This window comes from Salvia hispanica, chromosome 5 (assembly GCF_029641045.1).
Source record: "Salvia hispanica isolate PSC_SH4W2 chromosome 5, Shi_PSC_v1, whole genome shotgun sequence".
Taxonomy (NCBI): Eukaryota; Viridiplantae; Streptophyta; class Magnoliopsida; order Lamiales; family Lamiaceae; genus Salvia; species Salvia hispanica.
The window spans coordinates 44,176,269-44,195,126 of NC_142696.1; the positions used below are offsets into that span (position 1 = coordinate 44,176,269).

Below are 18,858 nucleotides of genomic sequence, written 5' to 3' on the forward strand. Positions count from 1 at the left end.
TCCTTTCATCTCTTTATTTATTGAAAGGATATCAGCAAATATTCAACTTCTCTCTCACTCAAGATGTCTACCTCTTTTTTTTTAGTTTGTTCCACTTAAAATATACACTTTCATTATTTGAAAACAAAATATCTCTCCTCTATTCTCATTGAAACACCCAACTACCTTTTTCCTCTCTCTACTTTATTACATTAAATATTTTTTTCTGTCACTCAAGAATGTGAATAACTGAATATCTTGAGTGGGACGAAGGAAGTACTTTTTTCTCTCTACTAACTTCACCTAACTTCTCATAAAATCTAATACCACTAAATAATATGGATATATTTAGTGGGACGAATGAAATACTACTAAATAATATGGATATCTTCTCATAAAATCTAATACCACTAAATAATATGGATATCTTCTCATAAAATCTAATACCACTAAATAATATGGATATCTTAAGTGAGATGAATGAAATATTACTAATAATTGTACGTGACAACTTGAATTAAATAGTACTCCCTCCGACCCAGATAATTCGGGACACTTTGACTAGGCACGGGTTTTAAGAAATCTAATGGAAAGTGAGTTGAAAAAGTTTGTGGGATGTGGGTCCTACTTTTAAAGTATTAGTTTTATAATGAAATATGAGTAAGAATGGGTTAGTGGAATATGAGGTCCACTACCAAAAATGGTAAAAGTGAAATGGGACAAATTATATGGGACGACCTAAAATAAAATACTAGATCAAATTATCTGGGACGGAGGGAGTAACAAATTCTCATATACGGAGTACGTACAGGGAAATTGAACCTACAAATGCATTGGAAAAATTCTTGCACATTTTTCAGTTGGCATACAACATCAGCCTCAGTGTATTTGCCTAGTCTTTACAAAAAGTTAATACTATAATTTAAATTGCTCTTATCGGGTTGAGAAATTATATAATTTGACTGTGAAAAATACACTACTTTGTATAGTCAACTGTTTCATTTACTCCACAAAGTTTAAATTTTCAATAGGAGTCGCTGCTTAATGTAATCAAGAAAAATACTACAACCTGTTAGTTTTATAAATTAAATTCGATAATTTTTAAAACGCATTGATTCTCATTTAATTTAGTACTCCCTCCGTCCCACGTAATTCAACTCAATATTCCATTTCAGGTCGTCCCACATAATTTGTCCCACTTCACTTTTACTATTTTTGGTAGTGGACCCCATATTCCACTAACTCATTCCTACTCACATGTTATTATAAAACTAATATTTTAAAAGTAGGACCCACATCCACCAACTTCTTTAACTCACTTTTCATTAAATTTCTTAAAACTCGTGCCGGGACAAAGTGTCCCAAATTATCTGGGACGGAGGGAGTATTAAACATTGCAAAAATGTACATAACTCGGGCCCGTTAGATTGTCAAACCTAGCTTATTAAAAAAATGCTAATTTAATTCTAAGGATGTAGTCGAGACATGAAACTTGTTCATCCTTAGGGTGTCTCCAATGGTGGACGTCCCGGTAGTACGTAGTGGGTGGGAAGGGCGCCCACGCCCGTCCCGAGTGCCCGTCGGATGGCCTCGCCTCTCGCATCGACGTCCGATCGGACGTCCGCCACTGTGGCGAAGGTCGGACGTCCGCAATTTTTAATTTTTTTTTAAAAAAAAAACTCTATAAATAGGGCTCCCCCAACTTCATTTCATTCACACCACTTGTGTTGACAAGTTTATCTCTCTAACATCGGCGACATCATGTACGCGTGTATCATTTTGCACAATATGATTGTCGAAAGTGAAGGGGGCGAACTGACTCAGTGGATCAGCGAAGATGACACTGGTGCCGGTCCAAGCCACGGCGTGGCCACCGCGAATGTGAACATGGGGGTACCTCATGGAGAGGTTGAGCGGTTGCGCGCATTTGCTGACATGCGGCAAAGAATTGCCCATATTCGACTTCAGGAGGATATTATCGAAGAAGTTTGGACGCGGAGGGGTGGACGTTGATATGGTTGTTTTTTTTTCCTATCTATATGTAATTTTTTTTTTCGAATGATGTATGTTTTTTTTTTTAATGAAATATTCGTATTTCCCGTTCATATTCGTGTTGAATTTTAATTCCGTGAATTTTAATTTTAATTGTGAATTAATTTAATTGGGGGAAGGGCTAGTGGAAGTCCTAGTGTAGTAGGAAGGGCTAGTGATGTGGCAGTGGAATGGGAAGGACTAGTGCTGACGTGACAGACAGTTTTTGTGGGAGGGGCTAGTGGAGGTCCTAGTGGGAGGGGCGCCACCGGAGACGCCCTTAATTAAATAATTTGAGGATCTATTTCCACTGGAAATAAATATTGTATCGTCGATGGATATCTTCTACCAAAACAAAAAAAAAAAAAAAAAAAAAAACTTTGCTAATCTACAGCCTACTACAGTAAAAACTAGTCATTTTATAGGACTAGTATCTCTCCCGTGCGTTGCACGGCTTACTCAAAAATAAAATTGTATACAATCACAATAAAAATAAAAAAAATAAAATAGCTTTTCATATTATCTTATATTAATAATATTGAAAATTAAGTATAGTATTTATATCCAATAATTTCATTAATTGAAATTGATTAACAATAGACCTTTAATCAACTCCATTTATAAAAAACAATTGTTCAGAATTCAACCAAGAAATGAAAAATATGGAAAATGGATTCCAGAATCGCCTATGCTCACGCGGCTCTACGCCACTACCCATCGGCTTCCATCTATCTCCATCCAAAAGCCTCCATCTTCTCCGCTCATCGTCTCAAGCACTTTAGTGATTAGTCGTCCTGCGTCAACATCATCTTCTCCATCAAGCCAGCTTGCCCCATCTGTATGTGAATGCAAACACAAGTTTGTGTTTATATTGGTGAAATTCATAATCCGCAAGAGTTCATGATTATGAAATTTCACAAAAATACTCACCAAATTCAAATCAAATCGTCAAGGTGAATGCTTCCATGATTTCAAAATTTGACTGGTTAAGTTATGGTAGGTCGTAGATCATTGAGAAAGTTGAATTCCATTTCCATGGTGTCAACTTTCTTCCTCTGGTAAGAACACAGACAATAAATATTAGTAACATAATAATCGCATAAAAAATGTAACTATAAAAGGAAAAAACAAATAATTGAATCTACTAATTCTCTATACGTAAGAACCCTATAGCAAAAACCATACAGAAACAATTTTTTTTGGAGAAAATTTGGTGGTACAATAGGAGAAGGTGGTGAATAATCGAGTTACAAACAGACAAATGACCTATATTTATAGCCATGGATTTAAATTGGATTATTAATTCTGCATATGTAACTGCACTAACGTTAAATGGTGCAATAAATAAATTAATTGTTAGGAAAGTAATAGTAATTAAATAAAAAATTGTCATATGAAATCTTAAAAATAATATAACATTGACTCATGGTTCACGATTTTACATGAATGATGATTTATATCAATATTGATTATACATTTAATTATTCACAAATGAAGATAATTTAATTGGTTTATAAATCCAAATATTTTCCCATACTAATATGCGATTACAATACTCCATGGCCATGGAACGGTTACAATTTACATGATTAATAATCTACATGAATTTGATGCAAAATTAAGATATATATTAAATTTTTATTAATTTCCCCCATCACAACAGTCGGTTACATCCTTTTTTAGTTATAATGAGCAGTTAAAAAAACAAATTGATGGGAAAATTTTATAATATTTATAATTATCACCCAAAATTTACAAATATTTAAATTTATACCCAAAACTTATAAAATTTAAAATTAAGACTAAAACTCGCCTTTTATATATGTATAGATTTACTGTTAAGTACATATAGTTGACTTAATAATGTACCTTTATTAGCGTTTAATGCCCGATTTTGAACCCATAATAATAGAATACTCCGGTATTCGTTTGGAAAAAAAAAATATTTTTAACCCATTTGAAATGCATAACTTTAATGAGATAGTACTGCATAAAATATGATTTTACTCCAATCAATTTACACTAAACTCAAACTCATTTTACTCCGTGAATAGGAGTCCCGTTTTGCCATTTTAGTCCGTCTACGAATAAGAGTCCCGATTCATTATTACTATAAATGGTAAGAGGTCTCCACATTCTACTAATTCATTCTACTCATATATTATTTAAAACTACTCCCTCCGTCCCTGAAAATTTGTCACCTACTTCCTTTTTCGTCCGTCCCCAAAAATTTGTCACCTTTCACTTTTACCATTTTTGGTAGTGGACCCTACATTCCACTGACTCTTTTACACTCACTTTTTATTATAAAACTAATACTCCCTCTGTCCCAAAAAAATATGCAACATTTGGTTTCCGGCACAGGTTTTTATGCAGTGGTGTTTTATGAGTTAATGAAGAGAGAGTAAAGTAAGACAGAAGATAAAGTAGAGAGAGTGTTGTTTCCATTTTAGGAAACGTTTCATTTTTATTGGGACAACCTAAAAAGGAAAACGTTTCATTTCTAATGGGACAGAGGGAGTATATAAAAGTAGAATCCACATGCCACTAATTTTTTCAACTCACTTTCTATTACATTTCTTAAAATTCGTGCCGAGTCAAATAGTGATGAATTATTAGGGACGGAAGGAGTAATATATACAAGTGAGACTCATATTCCACTAACTTTCTTCCACCCACTTTTCGTAACATTTCTTATAACCCGTGCCGGATGAAAATGAGACTCTTATTCGCGAACGAATGAGTATTTTTTTTCAAAAAACCAAAAATAAGATTAGTTTTGGAGTACTATTAGAGTTACTTATCTATCCCATTTTAGATTTTGTGTATCATTGGTAAAACCCGTTAACCATCAATAGCCTAGTTTTCCACTTTAGATACTCCATTAGTAGTAAAATTTAGTACTTCGTATTAAGTAGTATTATTTTTAAGTAAAATTTTATATCTAATGAAATGAATCTCATTTCCTATTTAAGTTATATAATTATTTTTAATTTTTACTGTATTGTTTATCAGTTTATAAATTTGACTAAGAGCATCCGCAATGGTCGGCTAGCGACCGGCTAGTCGATTCGTCGCGCTGGCCGATCGGCTAGCCGAACCATTGCAGTCGGCGAGAGCGAAACCGGCTAGCGCTTCGGCGTGGGCTGGCCGAAGCGCTGGCCGATCGGCTAGCCGCCATTGTGGCGGCCCGATCGGCTAGCGATCGGCCAGCTCCCATTTTTATTTTTTTTTATTTTTTAAAAAACCTATATAAACGCGATTTTCGTTTCATTTTCATTTGCACCACTTGTTTTAACAAGTTTTCTCTCTCTCTAACTTTCTGTACAAGAGCATCATTGAGCGATGGATCACAACAACGAGTCCAGTCCAGCGACGAGTGGATCTCAGACTCCCACGGTACCTGTGGGATCTGGATGGGGGCAGATGGGCCCGGGGTTTAACATCCCTTGGAATCAGATGATGGGGATGATGGCTGGTGCGCCGGGGGGGGGGGGGGCGATGGGGGGGAACCAGGGGGGTATGCCGGGGGGGATGCCGGGCGGCGGGCAGTCAGCGCCCGGGTGGGGGGGGTATGCCCCAGATGCAGCAGCAGATGATGCTGCAGCAGATGATGGGGATGATGTGGCAGGGCGGGATGTAGGGGGGGATGCAGCACGGTATGCATCCCGGGATGCAGGGGGGGGGGGTGCAGGGGTCACCGGGAGGGGACACGGTATATCGGCCCTCGCTTGATTTATTGACGGCTTCGTCTCACACGTCGACCCCAGTGGAGACGCAGTTCTCTGGCGATGACCTTCTGTCATTGCATGATATGGGGATCGATCTCGAGGATCCGGATACTCCCGTTCCGGCGAGGCGGGCCGCGCCGAAGAAGAAGACGAGGGGGAAGGCCAAGGCGGTCGGCGAGTCATCGCAGCCCGCTGTTGACCACACCCCTGGCCGGCGGAAGTGGATGGAGGATGAGTACGCCGGGTGGCCAGGGGGTGGTTGGAGGTGTGCGACGATCCGCTGGTTGCGAACAACCAGCGGGTCGTCAACATGTGGGAGAAGATCAGAGCTGCCTATAGGAGGCACTGCCCGCACGGGAAGGACTTCAGCAACGAGGAGGTCCGGAAGGAGTGGGAGCGCACCAGGGCCGCGGTGGGCCGTTTTGCGAATTTGTACGCCAACGCCCTGCGTCAGCTCAGAAGTGGGCAGAATGAGGACGACGCCCGGAGGATAGCCGCGAGTCAGTTCCCCTTGGAGGGGAAGTATAAGGAGTTCACCTTCTGTGAGTGCTTCTTGTTGCTGAAGGACTCCGAGAAGTTCCGGGCGGGGTGCGACGCTGGGTGGCCGAAGAAGCAGCGACTGAACTATAGCGGCGACTACAGCGGCAGCAGCGGCGGATCCCATGACCTCCCCCCGGATGCTGAGGAGTTTCCATCCCCTCCTTCATTTACTGGTCGCCCCCGCCCGGTTGGACAGAAGCGGGCGCAGCGGGCTGCGAGGGGCGGATCCCTCCTATCGCCCCGCGAGGTCCAGTCCTCCGCCCTCCCACCCGCCCCACTCGAGTACACTCTCCATTCGCGTAACCATACGCGGGATCAGATGTACAAGGTCTTCCAAGAGTGGAAGAACGCCACTGACCCCACGGAGAAGATGTTTCTTCACGAGATGCTCGAGAGCATGCGTGTTGATTTGGAGATCGCGAGGGCACGGCTAGCGGGTTCCGACGTGGGCTTAGATACCACGGGTGGCGGCAGCGGCAGCGGCGACGGCGACGGCGATGAGGAGTAGAGAGCGGCGGGGCTCGTGTGTGGAAACCCTTTTTTTTTAAAAAAAAATCATGTACTTTTTTTTAAAAATCTTTGTACTTTTTTTTTAATGGAATGGATTATTTTTTCCGTATATGTCTCGTAAATTTAATTCCGTATTTTAATCGTAATTTTAATTCCGTAAATGTAGTATATTTTGAATTATTTTTATTGCGGCTGGCCTATGACTGGCCTAAATCTGATGTGGCAGGTGGATTTTTTAGTGTTACTGACGTGGCAGGGGAGAGAATGGCTGGCCTATTGCTAGCCTATGGCTGGCCTAAGTACCAGTGCGGATGCTCTAACGTGTGTCGTAGTTAATAAATGTAGTAAAAGCTTGAAAAGGCAAAATTCATAAAATCTGGTTAATCTGTAATTTTAAAAGTAGGAGTAATAAACCAGAATTTACCTTTTGTGTTGATCTGTAATTTAACAACAGTAAAACCTAAAAAGGCAAAATTCATCTTATCTGGAGCCTCTCTCCCTTTCCTCTGCCTCTCTCTCTCCCCATATCGGAGGGGGTCAGCTAAGCCATAAGTTAATCCACCATATAATACACTAATGAAAATTAGACATGTGGAACCTATTTTTAATATTAAATAAAAGACTAAAAACATAAGTTCTCATAATGCATCATATGCTACACCAATATTAATTAGACACTTGGACGATCTTTAATAATGACTAAAAAGGATTAAAACTAAAACTAATACACCTTATGCTATTAATTAGACACAAAAGGATACGCTGACTGTCATTTTGTAGACATTTTGTTGAGCTTCTTGACATTGCTAATTGGGAAGAATTATCAAAGTGTTAGAAGCAGTATGTATGAAGATGAGCTGCCTACCATTGGAATCTTAATCAGTTTGTATCATAGCTTATCGAATCTCGATAGCTCCCATTTTGTGCTAAGCAGATTTTGCTCAATCCAGCCACTTCATTTGAAGAACAATACAAAAGGCTCAAACTTGATATCACCGATTTTCAGCCTGCTACATATTTCAATTGTGCAAACAAGTTTTGTCATTGTGGCAATTCATTTCAAAGTATAATATTAGCAGCTCAAACAAGAATTTTTATCAGCATCATGAGCAAATATTAGCAGTTCAAACAGATTTGCCAAACAACTAACTGAACTACTAACTCAACTCCATCCATTCAATAATAAAACCAAAATCATGCTATTTGATCTGTAGAAAGAAAGCAGGTCGAGATCAAGAAAAAATCATTTATCAGAAATCATTTTGATCAATGCTAACTAAAAGTACAAGGTCACGATTACCAAAATGTTCATATCAACACAATAACAATAGTTAAAACAATAGAATAAATGAGTCAAAACTCCCAGAATGCAACTCTTAAATTAAAAATGAAACTCCCACAAAAATCTTAATCAAAACTTAATACAAGTTAACCATGAATGACTGTCAAACAATCAAATAACACCAAAATTATGATGGCAGGCTTGCTCTTCATTGATGGCAGGCTTGCAGCATTGCTTAGACTAAAATTATGATGTACTTTGAGGATCAAAAGCACTGTATGTCACGTTCCAGTAGTCATCATTAATGAGTGTAGTCTCTTCGGATTCCTGCATAGAAGAAGCATGTTGCGAACCACTCTTTGTTGCTTTTGGCTTTGGTTTTCGTTTTCTACTAATAGCTTGTTCCAAAGCATTTTTCGGCCTCTTACTCGAATGGTATGTAACTCTCCCTTTAGGTTTCAAGCCTTTAATTTGACTTTCATTGGTTTCATCATCAACTGCAACATCTCCGTCCTTTGCCTCAATTGGTACAGTATTTGCCTTCCCTATCATTCCATCCTCACTATTTTCCATTTTCAAGAGACAATCTAAAGCAGAAGTATAGCTATCTTCACTCTCAGCTGCTTTTATTGCCACACGCATGAAAGAGTTACATAACTCTTTATACCGCTGCTTCTTTCTTGTTTTTTCATCAACAATGCCAACTCCTACATCACAAACTCTTGATGTTCCACCCTTAGCATGTTTGGTCCATCGCTTTAAGATATATTCATCGGGTATTTGAACAACATTCATAAATGTTAAGATTCTTAGAGTATGTGAGCATAAAATACCCGAGAATTCAAACTTCCTACAGCTGCAAAAAATGGAACCTTCGATGGAATCATATGTGACTATATATTCATTAGTCCGATGAATTGGCCTGACCTTATATATCACAGAAGTTCCAAGTTGACTCTCACCTTCAATCTTGCTTTCAATTGCCTTCCTCAACTCCTCACTAAACAATGCAAATATCTTATGTGTATATACGGCAGCCGCATGCTTCAGAATTTCCAATGGAAATGTCATAACAGGTGAACTTTGAGCATTCTTGAAATCTTCTGCCGACTCTTTCTCACGGCGATCATCTATCAACCTTTGAAAATGATGGAACACCTCGACAATATTGTTTTTATAATTTACATAATGCTTAACAACAGCATTCATGCACTCACTTCGTTGTGTAGAAACCATATCAGCACAAAATGTGTTTCTTCCGTAAACTAAAGCCCATTTTTCTCTTAGAGAAAACATTCTCTTCAACCATTGATTATCTTGCAGGTTGTATTTCTCCAACATTCCATTCCATGCATCAAGGAATTCTGATTCTTCTTCGAAGTCGTACACACAACGACTAAAATCAGCTGCAAAGGTATTCTTGAAACTCGCAAAAACATTGGAAAGATGAATTGCTGCATTCTGAAAAATGTGCCAAACACACAAGCGATGGTAAGTTGATGGCCACTTGGAAGCTAAAGCAGCGCTCATTGCTTGATCTTGATCCGTTAAAATGGTTTTTGGTCTCTTTCCCATCATAGCATCTTCAAACGCATCAACCAACCATTCAAAGGTTTCAATTGTTTCGTCGTATAATAATGCTGCACCGAACACAGTTGTTTGTTTATGATGATTTACACCGACGAACAAAGCAATTGGTCTGCCATCTCGATGTTTTCTGTATGTCGTATCGAAACAAACAACATCACCAAAATGACCAAAATCTTGTATCATTCTACCATCGGTCCAAAATATATTGGTAATTAGATCTTCCACATCCAATTGAATAGCATAGTAAAAATGTGGATCTTCACTTGTCATCCTTTGTAAATATTGCAAAACACCTCCACTATCTCCTTGTTTAATCTCCAAAGTCCTCTTAGTTCTCAAATAGTTCTTCAAATCAATATGATTAAAACCAAGATGTTGTATTCCGCCAGCTTCCTTTGCCATTACATCTATTATTTTCTTTGGAGCCAACCCACAACTCTGAGCAGCATCAACTTGTGTTTGCTGAGTATTAGACATTTGTCTAAAACATCTAAACATGTAAGACTTTTCCGGATCACACAAATCATGGTTGTGTTCCTCGACAAACTTTACAATCTGAAACTTTCCAGTGTACCTACGATTGATTTTCATCAAAGCCTTACATCCACATCTAATTTCAGGACGAGGATTCTTAATTGTAACACATCTATTGTTTGTTGCTCTATAACCTTCCCTACAACAGCAGAAACTAATGTCCAAGATGTTGCCCGTAATTCGATCTCTATGAGCAGATAGTTTTCGAGTTCCGAAACCTGTTACCTTAGCATATTTCATATAGAAATCATATGCCTCAACTTCTGTTTCAAACTCCATCCCTATCTTAGGAATGTGGTCTTCTAATACATTGTCATCCATATCTGCAAAAGAAAAAAAAATCGTATATTCAATATCTATTTCTTTTACTCCATGCCAATCCTGTTACAACTCAAATAAAGTAAATAATTACTGTACTCCGTATTATATTATGAGTTGCTCCCCTGTGATAGTTTTATTAATTAACTTCAAAGATTTTTAGCAAAATCCATATATTAAGACAAAAGAACTAGTCTAAAATTGTTTTATTCAAAGTGATAAACATTACTTGAAAGTGATTACCTTTTGACATCGACATAAAGCAGCAGAAGATTGCAGCGGCAGATAAAAATTTTGTTTCTTGAGTGAAAAGATGAAAGGGTTTTCCTAATACGTAAATATATTCAATATGTAAAGGCTAGGTTTTAGTTTTAATCCTTTTTAGTCATTATTAAAGATCGTCCAAGTGTCTAATTAATATTGGTGTAGCATATGATGCATTATGAGAACTTATATTTTTAGTCTTTTATTTAATATTAAAAATAGGTTCCACATGTCTAATTTTCATTAGTGTATTATATGGTGGATTAACTTATGGCTTAGCTGATCCCCTCCGCTTGCCACTATGCCAGCTCATTCCTTTTTATTTTGAGATTGCTAGATTTCCGGTTCTGAGATTCTGTTTTCTAATTATATTTCAAAACTTTCAAAGTTACGTGGGGTTGAATGCGACGTCTCAGAATAATAAAAATACACCATGTTTACATTAAAGTTGCACAAAAGATTAAAGATCATTTCCCTTATTGCAAGGACATTCTTTAATCCGAAATTCGCATTACACTTTTAAAACTGTCAATAATTCTTTAACCAAAATTCCTGTACTGTTTTGATTTCTCAAGGACTTCCATGCTCATTTAGTTTGATTTTTTAAACTACCACTTCTCTCCAAACAATTTTCATACACAGTGGGCATTGTAGTACTTTTCATAGTTGAGCGAGTGAGATTACAGACTTAATACTATTATTTGAATTGCTACGATCATGTTATGAACAAATCAATCTATAACGTACTGACAAGAGAAAAAAATCACGATGTTTGACATAATGCGAGATGCATATAAAATAATCCATAAATTAGACCAAACGTTGTAATTGTGTATATAGTGTACACGCACAGTTATATATATAATGCAAAGTTGACACTTTTCAAAGCTAGTTTCTACAGTATATTCTATATGCATTTGAGACTCGAGAGTACGTGGAATAAAAAAGGAAAATGGGTGGAAAGTCAATATGGCCGACTTTCACTTAAAATAATGTCCACCACCACATATTGTCCCTTTGCCTTTGGTTTCTATTCCAACTGATATTGGATGGGACATATCGTTTTAAAATCATTTGTATTGTCACGTGCCAAGAGTTATAAGGGCATCCACTATAGGGGCGGCGCGCCGGCCGCCCCGGAGGCGGCTTAGCCGCGGCGGTCTATAGGGGAGGACGCGTCCGCCCCGGGGGCGGACGAAAATGTTGGGGCGGAAGGGCCATCGCCCCGAAGTCGGCGAGGACGGGCCGGAGGAGAGAGAAGCGCGGCGGCGGCAGCGCCTATCTATTGCGCGGCAAAACCGCCGCGGCGGTCACCGGCTGTGCCTTTTTTTTTTTTTAATTTGAATTTGTAATTACTTTTTTTGGCTTATTTAAATACCCCACCAATTTGTTTTTCACTCCACACCCATTTTCACTCCACCCCCAATTTCACAACCCTAAATTTTATACCAAATGCACGGGAGAGACGAAGATTCACCCGGCACGGAAGAATCGGGATACGGATACTATCCTTCTTCCCAGCCATCTCAGCTGTGGGGATCGAGTCCCACCCCCCGGGGATCGAGTCCCAGTCTCCCTCCATTCCAGTCGTGGTCACCGACATCCCCGCCGTGGCAACAAAGCCAATATCGGGGTAAATCTTCTCATCAGAGGAATTTGGGTCGTTCGGCATTTGGAGATTATCGACCCACTATGGACTCGCCCAACCATCCGCGGCCGGATACCCCTTCTCACTCTTTCCAGCGCACCCAGACTCCTTTGTCTGATTTCGATAGGTTCACACTGGAGCAGATGATGGGGCTGATGAGTCCGGGCCTACCGGAGACCCCGCCGACGAGATCTTCCGGCGACGGCGGTGGTGGGAGAGGCGGCGGCAACGGTGGTGGTGGGAGGGGCGGCGGCAACGGCGGTGGGGGGAGGGCTGGCGGCGACGGCGGTGGGGGGAGAGGCGGCGGCGACGGCGGTGGGGGGCGAGGCGGCGGCGACGGCGACGGGGATGGCAGCGGCAGCGAGTCGGCGGTAACAAGTCGGGGCGGGCACTACACCAAAGACGAGTCGATTGTTGTGGCGAGGGCATGGGATGCCGTCACATCAGACCCCTGTGTTGGCACCGATCAGACCGAGATTGGCTTTTGGAAGCGCGTTTTGTTGACCTACAATGAGTTCAAGCCGAGAGGCGCCAAACCGCGTGACGCGGAACAGATCCGGAAAAAGTTTGGGAGGATTCTGACACCCACCAGGAAGTTCGCGGGCATCTACGGCAACAACCTTATCAACGCTGAGAGTGGCTGCAACGAAGCCGACGTGAAGGCTCTGTCTGTGTCCCAATACAACGCGCTATATAAGCCTAAGTTCACCCAGTGGGAGGAGTTTCTCGTTCTCGAGAACTGCCCGAAATTCAAGTCCATCTGTGCAGAGGAGACTGAAGGTCACGGGGCGAAGTGCAATAGACGCAACAGAGCCGGGAACTACAGCAGCAGCAGCGGCGGACACTCAATCGACCTCAACGACGCCCAAACGGAGGAGCCCTCTGATACACACACTAGGCGTTCACGCCCTCCGGGGCAGAAGGCCAGTATCCGCAGCGCCCGAATGTCTGCAGGTTCCTCCCGCTACTCGGCGCCCGGGTCTGGATCGCGCAGGCGCCTTCTGGAGCTCAGTCCGTGGACCATGGGGCCCATGTGGTCTTGAATAGGAACCTGAATGTGCAGTTGATGAAACAACTGCAAGATAACTGCCGTTTCTACGAGTCGGCCACCGACCCCATCACCAAGGCGATATACTATGAGCTCATGTGTAGGATCAGAGAGGATCTGGGGCTGACTGGTCCAGGGGCGCCGCCGGGGGGAGTGGGCGACGAAGAAGAGGCAGAGGATTCCGACTCCGCCACCGAGTAGATGGTGGCGGTGTTTTTATTTGCTTTTATATGTTTTTTTTTTATAAAATGTTCGTTGTGTAATTTTCCGGTATCCATTAATACAACGAATATTTGGTCTCATCGCACTTTTTAATTTTATTATTATCTCGTTTTCTAATTATTTTTAGTCCGATAATTTTAATTGTAATTGAATTAAAATATACAACAAATCAAATAAAGTGAAATTTGTTCACCAAAAAGTGTCCACTATTGCTGCGGACACTTTTTTTTGTAGCTGTGGACAAATAAAAAGTGGCTATGGACAAAAAAAAAAGTTGTCCACCGAAAAGTGTCCAACTACAGTGGATGCTCTAAGAGAATTCATCATCCTGATGTGATTAGAGAGGTGGTTTGAAATATGGGCATAGGATTACGACATGTTAATATTTTCATTGAGCTATAATTAGAGCAGTAATACATCTATAGAAAATAATGAGCAGAGAGAGTGTTCAAAGAGTTACCACTTGCCACCAATGCAAGTTCCACAAAAAGGGGTTTTATGTTGGATAGTTTCATTGGAGCAAAAAATGTTCTAAAGATAAACAATGGTAGTGGTTTGTATATTTGTATTAAGTTGAATAGCTTGGGCCTCGCACTCAGCTTGCAACATTCCGATTCGGAGAAGCCCAATTTTAGCAAGTGGCATGCGCAAAGAGATGATCCATTAACAGCTCACACTTTACTGAACATACACACGGTCACCTATTTAAGAAATGAATTAACTTTACTATTTCAGTCTCATAGCTTTTTAATTAAATATCTAATAAATTATTTATCTGTATTCCTATGCTTACACGACTCTATCTTTACCAAATGTAGCCCATTATTAAAAATTGACCCCATAATCCTCAATGTCAAATAGAGATGAAAGAATAACGTAGCTCTATTTGTTTGTTATGCTATTCTTTTCTCAGTAATTTTCCCTACTATATTGAACGTAGATCTATCACGCCAAAGCAGAAGAAAAGAGTGATTGTACGGTTAAATAGATTTAGAGGTTTTAAAGTTTTCTGCCTCAAGCGGCTGTTGTTTACGAAATACTGATATTTATCTGGATTGAGTTAGTATTTTATTTTCTCTAAGAGATCTTAAATTGGGGCTAAGAGCATTCACAATGGAGGACCAATGGGAGGGACTTCCCCATCGGCCCTCATCGCCCCATCATTGTGGTAAAGGGGCCGCCGTGCGCCCCCTCCCTCTCTCCCCCATATGGCCGATGTATCAGCCCTAGCTGTTGAGAAGGGCCTTCCGATCGGCCCTCCATTGTGGAGGAAGGGCCGCCGGTCGGCCCTCTCACCTAATTTTTTATTTTTTTTATTCCATTTCTTCCACTATAAATACAACCTCTCATTCTTCACTTCTCCACACCAACATCTATATTCTCTCTATTTGAATACATTTTCTCTCTCTCTATTACATTTAATCAATGTCTTCCGGTAGCGATTCCGACGACGAAGTCATAAACCGAGTGGTGCAGCGCGTGCTTGCAAGGGCAGCCTAACGTCAGGAAGAAGAGAACTGGGAGGCGATTCCAAGGCCAATCCATCGCCGTCAATCGGTCGACCGTGACCACACTGAGACTCACAACCGGCTCTACGCGGATTACTTTGCCGAGGACCCACGGTGGGGCCGGTGGTTTTCCGTCGGCGTTTCAGAATGCGGCGCGAGCTATTCCTGCGCATCGTTAACGGGTTGTCGGCGCGTTACTGGGACTTCCAACAGCGTTGGGACGCCGCCGGAAAGCCTGGATTGTCACCTCTGCAGAAGTGCATGACTGCAATTAGGCAGATGACATACGGAGGATGCGCAGACATGTTCGATGAATATCTTCACGTCGCCGACACAACTGGTCGCGATTGTCTGAAGATGTTTTGTAAAGGCGTGATTGAGACTTTCGGCCCCACCTATCTGCAGAAACCGACCGCACAAGATTGTCAGTTCCTGCTTGATTTGCACTGGAGGGTGCACGGCTTCCCGGGTATGTTGGGAAGTATAGATTGTATGCATTGGCAGTGGAAGAACTTTCCGACCGCTTGGAAAGGCCAATTTACGAGCGGGTTCAAGGGCACACACCCAACCATCATTCTGGAAGCCGTTGCCGATCAACGCCTATGGATTTGGCATGCCTACTTTGGTGTGGTCGGGTCGAACAACGACCTAAATGTCCTGCAGTCCTCGCCTTTGTTCAACGACCAGTGCCAAGGAATAGGCCCCTTGGTTGACTTCACCGCGAATGACAACCAGCATCAGATGGGGTATTACTTGGCGGACGGCATATACCCAAGTTGGCCCGTTTTCTTGAAGACGATTAGTTGTCCAACTGAGGAGAAAAGGAGTTATTTTGCCCAACTGCAAGAGGCGGCGCGAAAGGATGTGGAGCGGGCTTTCGGTGTGCTCCAATCGCGTTTTGCATTGATCTAAGGTCCGACGCGATTCTTCTACAAGGGTGATATCACCGATATCATCTACGCGGCTATCGTATTGCATAACATGATAGTGGAGAGTGAAGATGGAGATGTCGCCGACGTCCCCGTCGAACACATTGCAGGCTTCAGCCACGGGGTGGCTAGAGAGTCCCACCGGCAGGGTGTCCCTCACGGATACGCCGAGCGTTTTCGGGCATTTGTTGATATACGCCAAAAAGAGGCCCACAATCGTCTACAACACGATATGATTGAAGAAATTTGGGGATAGAGGGGTAGGCACTGATGCTTTATTTTTATTTTTAGTTTTATGTAAAATTTGCTTCTCGTTGTATTCTATTTTCCAATTTTGAAATACAACGAAGATTTGCGTATTAATATTTTTTGTTCTTATATATTTAATTTGATAACATATTAAATGTAGAAGTGCTAAAAAATTTAAATGAAATGGTGATGATGTGGAAATGAAATGGAATAGGAAGGTCCTATGGGATGACCCTTCTATTGCAAAGAGATAGACCCTTTGGACAAATACTGATATGGAATGGAAGAATCCTATTGAAGGACCCTTCCATTGTGAATGCTCTAAGTACAAGGATCTCATGGATCCACAATTATTATGTCATATATACACAGGTATTTGTTTTAAATTAATTGGTGAGCAATGATTCTCAAAAGACAAATCACTTTTTAATTCAACAACTTGATTCCTATTTGTGGGAAAGATGCGATGTTTTAGGATCTAAATTCTTAATCGGATGATTAAAAAAAGAGTGGTGAATTGAAAAATTAGTGAGAGAATGAGATAGAGATGTGAGACTGAGAAAAAGGGACATATGCCAAAAACACAAGGCTATTTATTAATGGTGTCGAGGTGGGGCCCAGTCAGTAAATAAATCAAGGCTTGCGTGGGTTGGTTGTTCCAAGCGGCGTCGTATCGTACTTCTTCACCCTTTCCCAAAATCCAGCCGATCCTCATCTCAACACCGACCGCGCATTGCAATCCTATCCTAACCCTAATTGCATCTTTTCCGTATAAATCCCCCTCTCTCTTCTCTCCATCATCATAATCCAGAATTCTCTGTATAGAATTCCAGTTTTCCTTTGGCTCCATCGCTAATAATCTCGAATTTTCTCTTCATTGTGAATGGTGGAAATCCCCTCTTTGTCGTTAATGGTCGTCCCTTCTTCATCCAGAAGGGGGATTTCTGTTTCTTTCTGCTTCGGATCCTGCAAGGAGGGCTGGTATTACCGCTGCCTCGGCGTCGACCCGTGAATTCCTTGCTTTTTGGTCCCCCCTTCGCGAAATTCGTTTTTGTCAAGGATTTTCGTCTCTTCTCTTTTTCTCGGATTCTCATTCCTCCTTTTTTTCCCATTGAAATTGAAAATAAATAAATAAATAAAATGTTGCTTCAGAAGCAGAAGAAGAACCAGGTGGCGAAGGGCAATCGGTTTCTGATCAGCGTGACGGTGCTGGGGAGCGCTGGGCCGATCCGGTTCGTGGTTAGCGAGGATGAGCTCGTTGGCACCGTGATCGACACTGCTTTGAAATCGTATGCGCGTGAGGGCAGGCTCCCTGTGCTCGGATCCAATCTCGATCATTTCACCCTCTACTGCCCAATCTCCGGAACCGAAGGTATATTGTTACCGTTAATTACGTAATTAAGGGCAAAATCGAATGTTAATTGGTGATTAATTGAATGTTTTGGGCGCAGCTTTGGGTCCGTGGGCGGCGATTGGATCAGCCGGCGTGAGAAACTTCGTGCTGTGCAAGAAGCCGCAGACGGATGAAATGAAGAGCGCGCCGCGGCGGAAGGCCGGCGGAGGCGGGATTTGGAAGTCCTGGTTCACCAAATGTCGAAGCCACAAGATATCTTCTCACTAGAATGAGGATTTGGAGTTTTTTTTTAATTTATTTTTTCAATAATGTAAACACCTTGGAGGTCATGAATAAAGTTGTTTTCTTCGTTAAGTGAAAGTGTGAAACTCATTGCCAATTGTTATTGTTTCGTTTCGTATATTTAAAACTTTTATGTGCAGCTAATTGTTTTTAAGTGTTTATGAACAAACTTAAAAGGTTTTGACTCTCACACAATTCAACATAGGAAATAAGTAGGTACCTCTTTATGATATTTGAGTCCCCACAACCAACGTCCAACGCAAATGTTTGAGTTCCCTTGATCAACAAGTTCAAGGTTTATTCAAGGTTCAAGTTATGGTACAATGTTGCTTACTTGCTCAAAAAAAAAAAAAAAAAAAAAAAAAAAAAGTTCAAGGTTTATTCATTTCTTTAATTATTTAAACTCACTTGTTAGCGACTTCCAGTGAGTAAAGCAGTGGATTTTCAATCATGTTAAAAAAAGCTGAATCTTGAAATTCTCAATTCTAAACAGATTCGTTATATCGTATTTGTTTGAGCTTTGAGGTATAATGTTTGTTAATTGGGAGAACGAAATTGGTGGGAAAACGTAAGAAAGTTGAAGTAGATGATGCTGTTCTTGATCACTTTCCCTTGCCTTGGCGACATCGATCTCTCACTACCACAAAGGCAATCACCTGAACTTAGTTGAAAAAGTGGAAGAGGGTCAAGATGAAGAAGAAGCTTGGAGGAGGAAGTCAAGGATAAAGTAGTTGTGAGAAGGCAATATATGGAGCTTTATGTGGCCGAAAAAAGTGTACTACTACTTTGGCTCAACAAATTTGCTTATATTCATCGTGATCATGTTGAAGTCATATTTA

At 41.0% G+C, this 18,858-nt stretch overlaps 2 protein-coding genes across 2 annotated transcripts; one reads left to right on the top strand and one right to left on the bottom strand.

Annotated features, from left to right (window-relative positions):
* Positions 1-8,319: 8,319 nt before the first annotated feature.
* Positions 8,320-10,518, bottom strand: LOC125189267 (protein FAR1-RELATED SEQUENCE 5-like). The gene has a single exon (XM_048086559.2). The coding sequence runs from the start codon at positions 10,516-10,518 to the stop codon at positions 8,320-8,322; it is 2,199 nt and encodes a 732-aa protein (XP_047942516.2).
* Positions 10,519-17,044: 6,526 nt separating this feature from the next.
* On the top strand, positions 17,045-18,091 carry LOC148926902 (uncharacterized). Its single transcript, XM_089058805.1, has 2 exons — positions 17,045-17,755; positions 17,835-18,091. Exons 1-2 carry the CDS (start codon positions 17,524-17,526, stop codon positions 18,002-18,004), a joined length of 402 nt encoding a protein of 133 aa, XP_088914931.1. The 5' UTR covers positions 17,045-17,523; the 3' UTR covers positions 18,005-18,091.
* The last annotated feature ends 767 nt before the right edge of the window (positions 18,092-18,858 follow it).

Excerpts from the sequence above, each read along its gene's own strand:
- LOC125189267 (XM_048086559.2), bottom strand. The coding sequence starts at position 10,518 with ATGGATGACAATGTATTAGAAGACCACATTCCTAAGATAGGGATGGAG.
- LOC148926902 (XM_089058805.1), top strand. The coding sequence starts at position 17,524 with ATGTTGCTTCAGAAGCAGAAGAAGAACCAGGTGGCGAAGGGCAATCGG. Across the intron at positions 17,756-17,834 it reads CCCAATCTCCGGAACCGAAG|CTTTGGGTCCGTGGGCGGCG; the intron begins GTATATTGTTAC and ends TTTTGGGCGCAG.